Source organism: Lampetra fluviatilis, chromosome 33 (assembly GCF_964198595.1).
Source record: "Lampetra fluviatilis chromosome 33, kcLamFluv1.1, whole genome shotgun sequence".
NCBI classification, from domain to species: domain Eukaryota; kingdom Metazoa; phylum Chordata; class Hyperoartia; order Petromyzontiformes; family Petromyzontidae; genus Lampetra; species Lampetra fluviatilis.
This window is the reverse complement of record NC_136307.1, coordinates 4,250,290-4,258,567: the sequence shown is the minus strand read 5'-3', so window position 1 is coordinate 4,258,567 and position 8,278 is coordinate 4,250,290. Positions and strand designations below refer to the sequence as shown.

The 8,278-nt window shown below is 53.2% G+C and overlaps 1 protein-coding gene across 1 annotated transcript; it reads right to left on the bottom strand.

Annotated features, from left to right (window-relative positions):
- Nucleotides 1–2,948: 2,948 nt before the first annotated feature.
- On the bottom strand, nucleotides 2,949–4,904 carry FOXG1 (forkhead box G1). The gene is made up of 4 exons (XM_078871713.1): nucleotides 4,818–4,904; nucleotides 3,854–4,637; nucleotides 3,503–3,661; nucleotides 2,949–3,457 (listed from the first exon to the last, which is right to left on the bottom strand). The coding sequence occupies exons 1-4, from the start codon at nucleotides 4,902–4,904 to the stop codon at nucleotides 2,949–2,951; spliced, it is 1,539 nt and encodes a 512-aa protein (XP_078727839.1).
- Between the last annotated feature and the right edge of the window lie 3,374 nt (nucleotides 4,905–8,278).

Below are 8,278 nucleotides of genomic sequence, written 5' to 3'. Positions count from 1 at the left end.
TATGTGTGTGTGTTAATTGTGTGCAGTTTCTGTTTATTTAATGTTTACTGTGGTTTATACTGTATATATGTGTGTACGCGTGTGTTAGTGTGTTGTGTAGGTCTATATGATGTATGTGTAGTTTGTGTATTTATGGTGGTGTGCATATATGTGTGTACGCGTGTGTGTGTTTCGGTGTTATGTGCGTGCATATTGTGCATGTGTGTGTGTATTCGGTGTGTGCGTTTGTGTTAGGGTGTTGTGTTTGTGTATATGTTATGTATTTAGTGTGTGCGTTGTGTGTGTGCAGTATGTGTGTACAGCGTGTGTCGTGTGTGTGTATACATGTTTGTGTGTGTGCCTGTTTGTGCATGTGCTTCGTGTGTTGTGTATGTATATTTCGTGCATTGCGTGTGTGCGTTCAGTGTGTGTGTGTAGGGTGTGCATGTGCAGGTGTTGTGTGCGTGTTATTTTATCGTGTGTATATTGTGTTCGTGTATTTTGTGTTTCGCGTGTGTGCTGTGTACCGAAAGCATTTTCACGAGTGCTTACTGTGTGCGATGCCTCTTTAGTGTATATACATGCGTTCGTGTATGCATACATTTAGCGTGTAAACATGTGCTTTGTGTCATATGTATATTGTGTGTATGGTATATATATATGTAGTTAGTGTCTGCAATGTATATGTGTGTACGCGCTGTAGCCTATGCATGGTGCGCGATTGTTCGTATTATTGAGTGTCTATTTAGGTGTGCGTAGTTGTGTGAATTGTGTTATTATATATATGTGCGTTATATATTTATTGCGTCTGCAGCAGATGCGTATTGTGTGTGCTTGGCGTGTACGCCTGTGCCGTTGTATATGAACGGGCTTGTCTGTGGAGTGGTGTGTGTGGTGTAACAAGCGTGTGTTTAGGCTTGCACTGTTAGTGTGTGAGTGTGTTGTTTGTGTGTGTGTGTTTCATCGTGTGGTTATCGTGTACGTACGCATGGGCTGTAGTTGAGTGATGTGTGGTGTGTGTGTGTGTGGTGTTGGCCACACACCCCACACGTGCAGCCTTACGGCCTTTCACAGGTGCTCGCTAACAGCACTTGCCCCAACAGTCTGCGATGTTTATAGGGAAATATTCTTAGTTTTTTCGGTAAAGTCACGTAAACAGCAATCGTGCTGTGACGGTTCCACCTGCAGACGGAAGCTTGTGTTGCCTCCGAAACGTCGTGATTTTTTATTTTACTTTACTTTTATTAATTTTAATTTTTTACCTACGTGACTTTACCGAAAAAAACACAATATGAATCCTTGCAGTCACGAAAGCTTCAAATCTAGAATTATACGAGAAATCTTTGTCTTTGTATCGGTATTTAAGGTGCGTGTGTATTTATATTTCGTTGTTGTATATCGGCGTGTGTGTGTGTGTCTTTGTACACCGGATATACTTGTATTTTAGATGATGTGCGTGTGTTTATTTCTTAGGTGTATTGGCTTGTGTATGTATGTTTGGCGGGGGGGGGGGGTGTAAGTGTGTATGCTGCGTGTTGGAACGATACGAGGGATCTGTCTGTATATGGTGTGCACGCGTGTTATAGCATGCGCGTGTGTGTATGTGTGTTTGCTGTGTATTAGTGTGTGTGTGTGTGTGCGTGCGTGCATACATGTACACAAAGAGTTATATGGGGAGCGTGGGATAGGGAGAGGTTGAATTGCACTTACATTTGTACACATGCGTACATTTCCATCCGGTAACGTGTTTAATATAATAACAATAATATTAACAATAATATATTTATAATATATTCGCTAAGAGACTTGGGAAAACACGGAATGACAAATATAAGACGGTAAATCATATACAATTTCCTACAACACTTCAATGGCGACACGGGACAGATTTAGGCAATTGTCAATCCTTCGTGAGTCCACGTCTCTGTGAGCGAGTGAGTTAAGCCCGTGAATTAGTCGGTTTGAGAATCGGTGCGAGTCTGTGAGTGAGTCTGTGAGCGAGTTAGTTTTTGGTTCTGTGGGTCGGTCTGTGAGTCTGAGTGAGTTTAAGTCTGTGAGTGGTTTTGTGAGTCTGTGAGAGTCCAAGTGAGTTTGATTCTATGCGTGGGTTTGTGAGTGTGTGAGTCTTTGAGTGAGTTTGTGAGTCTGAGTGAGTCTGTGAGTCTGTGAGTCTGTGAGTCTGTGAGTGAGTCTGTGAGTGAGTCTGTGAGTTTGTGAGTCTGTGAGTGAGTTTGTTAGTCTATGAGTGAGTTTGTGAGTCTGAGTGAGTCTGTGAGTCTGTGAGTGAGTCTGTGAGTGAGTCTGTGAGTTTGTGAGTCTGTGAGTGAGTTTGTTAGTCTATGAGTGAGTTTGTGAGTCTGAGTGAGTCTGTGAGTCTGTGAGTGAGTCTGTGAGTCTGTGAGTGAGTCTGTGAGTTTGTGAGTCTGTGAGTGAGTTTGTTAGTCTATGAGTGAGTTTGTGAGTCTGAGTGAGTCTGAGTGAGTCTGTGAGTGAGTCTGAGTGAGTCTGTGAGTCTGTGAGTGAGTTTGTTAGTCTACGAGTGCGTCAGTGTGTGAATGAACGCGTCAGTGAACGAGTGGATTTCGCAGCTTGACGATTTCTTTTTATGCTCAAGTCTCATTTCCCTCGTTTCGTTCCCCCGTTTAAGAGTGTTCACAAATAAAACTGCATGGCATCGAATATTGATCAACAACACAAGTTAAAGAAACATATTACAAACAAAATAGACGACTGACGTATTTATATATAGTATATTGTACAAAATACGAACTTACAGGAGCACACGTGGGGGTGGGGGGGGGAGGTGGGCGAACGGTGAGATCTGCCGACGATGATGATGACGGACGAGGTGGAAGGACGCAGACATTGCGGGTGAATTTGGTGGGGAGTTGGGGGGGGGAGTGGTGAAGCAACATTCACCATCACCACCATCATCACCATCATCGCCACCATCATCACCACCACCACCGTCAGTGTAAGAGACTGTTGGCTGAATGTGCCGTCTGATGTTGCGCGAAATAGCCCGCCAGTCCACCGGGCAGTCCCGCGTGAAACGAAGACAGCGGCCCTCTCAGCACCTCGCAGCCGGGGATCAACCCGCCAGAGTGCGGGCTCGACTGCGACAGTGGGGGCGAGCCGGCACCTTGGATGATTCCCTGAGTGCTCGACCCACCACCTCCTCCTCCACCACCGCCTCCTCCGCCCGCGGCTGCCGCAGCAGCGGCCGCGGCTGCCGCTGCTGCAGCCGCGGCGCCCATGTGCGGGAAGAAGTAGCCGCCCTGCCCGGCGGCGAGAAGGCCGACCGAACACGGGCCCAGGGCCCCGTAGGGCCCTCCCGCGGCCGCCGCCGCAGCCGCAGCGGCCGCGGCAGCCGTGGCGCACGGGACGGAGGCGGCCAGGGCCGCGGCCGCCGAGAGGTGGTGGGACGCGTAGGGCTGCAGGTCGCCACCCACCAACCTCTCCACGGTCAGGCTGCCCGCTCCGGATCCACCCGCCGTGCCCGACGACCCTCCGCCTACTCCACCCCCGCCCGCGCCTCCCCCGCCGCCCAGGGAGCTCTGGGAGAGAACGGAGCCGTAGGCGGCAGCGGCAGCGGCGGCCGCTGCCGAGTGGTGGTGGTGGTGGTGGCCGGCGGTGTAGGGCGAAGCGGCGCACGCGTAGCTGAGCGCCGACGCAGCAGCTGCAGCACCGCCGACAACCCCTCCTCCTCCTCCGACGCCACCACCACCACCGCCGCCACCACCTCCCGCGACGATGTGATGGTGATGCTGCTGCGCGTGATGGTGCTGCTGGTGGTGCGCGTGGTGGTGGTGGTGATGGTGCTGCGGCTGGTGCGCGTGGTGGTGCTGCTGCTGCTGCTGAGCGTGATGGTGGTGGTGGTGGAGCGAGAGGAACGGCGATACGGGCCAGTACAGCGAGCTGCCGCGCTCCATGAACGCGAAGGCAGCAGGGGCGAAGCGTGCGCCCCGCTTGAAGGCGAGCTTGCCCCGCGACGTGGTGGAACGCCGACGCAGTTTGCCGGTGGTGCCCCCGATGAAGACATCGTCGCTCGACGGATCGAGCATCCAGTAGTTGCCCTTGCCCGGGTCGTCGTAGTGGCGCGGCACCTTCACGAAGCACTTGTTGAGGCTCAGGTTGTGCCGGATCGAGTTCTGCCAGCCCTGCTTGTTCTCGCGGTAGTAGGGGAAGTTGGTCATGATGAACTCGTAGATGCCGTTGAGCGTGAGCCGTTTCTCGGGACTCTGCCGGATGGCCATCATGATGAGCGCGTTGTAGCTGAACGGAGGCTTCTCGTACTTGCCGTTCTTCTTCTCGCCGTCTTTGCCCGTCTCGCCTCCTCCGCTACCGACAGCCCCCGCTGCTGCTGCTGCTGTTGCTGCCGCTGCTGCTGTTGGGACAGCTACACCGATGTCCTTCTCCACGGAGCCTTTGCGCTCCGGGCTACGCGGCCTCGCTTCCTCGCCGTGCGCGGCGGCGCCTCCTCCCGTCGCTGGCTTCGAGTCGACCCGCCTCCCCGTCTCCGGACTGCCCGGGCGGCTACTGCTGCTGCTGCTGCCGCTGCTGTTGCCGCTGCTCACACCGTCGACATTCACGATCGGTTCGCGCGCAGCGGAGATCACCCGGAATGACGGCTGCTGCTGCTGCTGCTGTTGTTGCTGCTGTGCGGCGATATCCACGGCGGACAGTCGACCGCTGCTACTTAGCGGCCTATGGTGCTGGTGGTGATGCTGCTGTTGTTGCTGCTGCTGCTGGTGGTGGTGCTGGTGGTGGTGGTGATGGTGGTGGTGGTTGTGGTTTTGGTGGTGCAATAAGGGGGGCGGCGGTAGCGAGTGTTGGACCGTCTCGGGCAGGAGGCTGTCGATGGTGAAGGACGTCGTCTTGGGTCCGGCCTTCCTCTCTGCGCGCTGATCGCCCATGTCCAGCATGTCCACGCTGCTGTGGAGGAGGAGGAGGTGGAGGAGGTGGAGGAGGTGGAGGAGGTGCGGTGAGACGCGGCGCGAGACGGGGTCACGGCGGCGGCGGTGGTTGCCGACGGGGAAAGGCGACGAGGAGGAGGAAGGAGGCGGAGGAGGAGAGGCGAGCGCAGAGAGGTGAGAGCGCGGCAGGAGCCAACAGCGACTGAACGCGAAACCTCCCCCCTCCCCTCTCGCCCCCCTCCCCTCTATCCCCCCCCCTCTCTCACCCCTCCCCTCTCGCCACCCCCACAAGTCTACATCCTCCACTCCCTCCCACCCTCCCCTCTCGTCCACCACAACTCCCCCCACCAGCACCACCAGCACCACGAGAGAGAGAGAGAGAGTTACTCTCTCACTCTCTCCTCCTCCTCGTCTTCCCAACCCCGCTTTGTAACTCTCCCTCCCTCCCTCCCCTCCACAAGCGGGAGGGGGGGGGATGCACCTGAGGGGCGGGGCTACCCCCCCCCACCCCCGCCTAGCCCCGCCCCTCCCACTCCTTGCCCCCCCCCCACCGCGCGCGACCCCTGTTCGCGCCGCGACCAATAGGGAGGAAGCAAGTTGTGTTGCGTACACACACACACACATACACGTGTGTGTACACACACATACACACGTTTACACACACACACATATACACACATACACACGTGCGTGTACACACACACACATATACACACATACACACGTGCGTGTACACACACATATATACACACACATATATACACGCGTGTGTACACACACACACATATACACACGTGTGTGTACACACACATATATATACACACACGTGTACACACACATACACATATACACACGTGTGTGTACACACACATATATATACACACACGTGTACACACACACACACATATACACACGTGTGTGTACACACACACATATATATACACACATGTACACACACACACACGTGTATGTGATGGTACACAACTACACACACATATACACGTGTCTGTACACACATATATATACACGTGTATGTGTACACACACACACACGTGGACATACACGCGCGCGAGTGTATGTACGTGTGTCCGTGCACGCACATACACTCGTGCGTATGTATTACATACGCAAGTACCTTTAAAGTGCACACACACACACACGCGTGTGTATGTTATACATGCACACGCGTGTGTGCGTGTGTATGTTATACATGCACACGCGTGTGTGCGTGTGTATGTTATACATGCACACGTGTGTGTGTGTGCGTGTGTTGAAGCGAATATCTGAACCGTTTTTCTGCTCCGTCTCGTGTATGTGCGGTGTGTACACAAAAATAATCAGCACTGGGGAGACAAAGGCGGCCGGGCGTGGTGTTGGCCACCCACCCCACTCCCCCGCGCGTGCCGTAATACAGCACTTGCCCCAACAGTCTGTTCGAGGCTAGATGGGGTATCTTTGTCTCTGTGTATTTGTGTGTGTGTGTGTTTGATACACAAACGCGCGCGTGTGTGTATAATATATGTGTGTGTGTGTGAACTTACAAATACACACGAAGATACACACAACACGAGTACAGGTTACGCGTGTGTGTGTAATGTGTGTGTGTGATCTGTTGATGAAGACTTGCGACTTACGCACAGAGACAAAGATCCCCCGCATAGCCTTTAACGGACTGTTGGGGCAAGTGCAGTATTAGCTAGCGCCGCTATGAAGGCAGAGGGGGCTAGGTGGCAAACTCCATGCCCGGCCGCCTTTGTCTCTCCAGCAGGACCAGGTACTCATTTAATGTTGAGTGGACACAGGGGAGTGGGGGGCAGGACACTACGAGGATATTCGTCACCAGTGTTGGTAGACGTGGGCGGGAATCGAACTTGGGCCCGCCGGGATCGTAGTGCAGTGCGCTAACCACTGCGCCACCGCTCCCCCGACACAGTGACACGCGCACGCACGCGCGCGGGTTTGTTATGTAGAGTACGTGTTTATTTATAGGCGCGTGTATATATACACACATTTCATTATCATCAGGCGTGATTGTATTATTTGATATTATACACACAAACAAATATTTTCCATTACACACACACATACACACAGATACACACAGACACAGACTGTATGTACAAGCACACGTACGTACACTTATACACACATACTGGCACACACATGTGCAAATATCACCCGTAACAGCGCTGTTTGCGAGCGCCTATTAAGGCCGAAAACGTTGGCCAATTCCACGCCCGGCCGCCTTTGTCTCCCCAGTGATGATGTTCACACACCGCACCAGCTACTCATTTGAGGCTGAGTCCACCTAGGGGAGGCCCAGGACCGTTTCAGATAATCGTCACTGGTGTTTGCTGTGAGCGGGAATCGAACTCGGGTCTCTGGGTTCGTAGCGTGGGGGGGGGGGGGTTAGTGGTTAGCGGTCTGCGCTACGAACCTGCCGACACCCCTGACGTTCATTTGAACAGGTCCTGGGCCTCCCCTAGGTCGACTCAGCCTCAAATGAGTACCTGGTGTGGTGTGCAAAAACATCGCCACCGGAGAGACAAAGGCGGCCGGGCGTGGTGTTGGCCACCCACCCCCTCGTGTGCCGTGCCGGCCTTCATATGTGCTCGCTAACAGCACTTGCAGGCTATACAGGGGAGGCTATACGGGGGATCTTTGTCTTGTTTTTTTAGTAAAAACAAATGTTCGTGCATTACCGGTAACTGCATAGAAAACCAGTTTTTTTTAAAATCGGTTTCAACCGTTTTTTAAGTACAAAATCCTACATAAAATGAATCGAGCACTAAACACAAGCCTGCCGCATTGCGTTGTAACGGGGAAATGAATGGAACTTCCATGGCGGTGGAGCGATCGGTTAGCCACTGCCCCTCGACGTTACCGGTAACCGCATGGAAAACCGGGTTTCACCGGTTCGCGGCACGAACATAAATGAAAAACCGGTTTACAAAACCGGTTTTTACCGGTTCGCGGCACGAACGTAAGATTCCGTTTCACCCGAGACAGGAACGGCAGCTGCCGCATCGGTGGCGTCGTGAGCAGCGGAAGCAGCGAATGACTGAGAACCTCACACACAACACACACACGACAACACACACTACACAGGCACCCACACAACACACACCATACACACCACACACAACACACACACACACAACACGCACAGCACACACAACACACCACACAACACACACACAACACACACACCCACACAACACACACACCACAACACACACAGACACACAACACACCCACCCACCCACGCCACACACACACCACACACTACACACACACCCACCCCACACACACCACACACACACACCACACACACACCCACACAACACATACATCACACACACACAACATACACAACACTCACA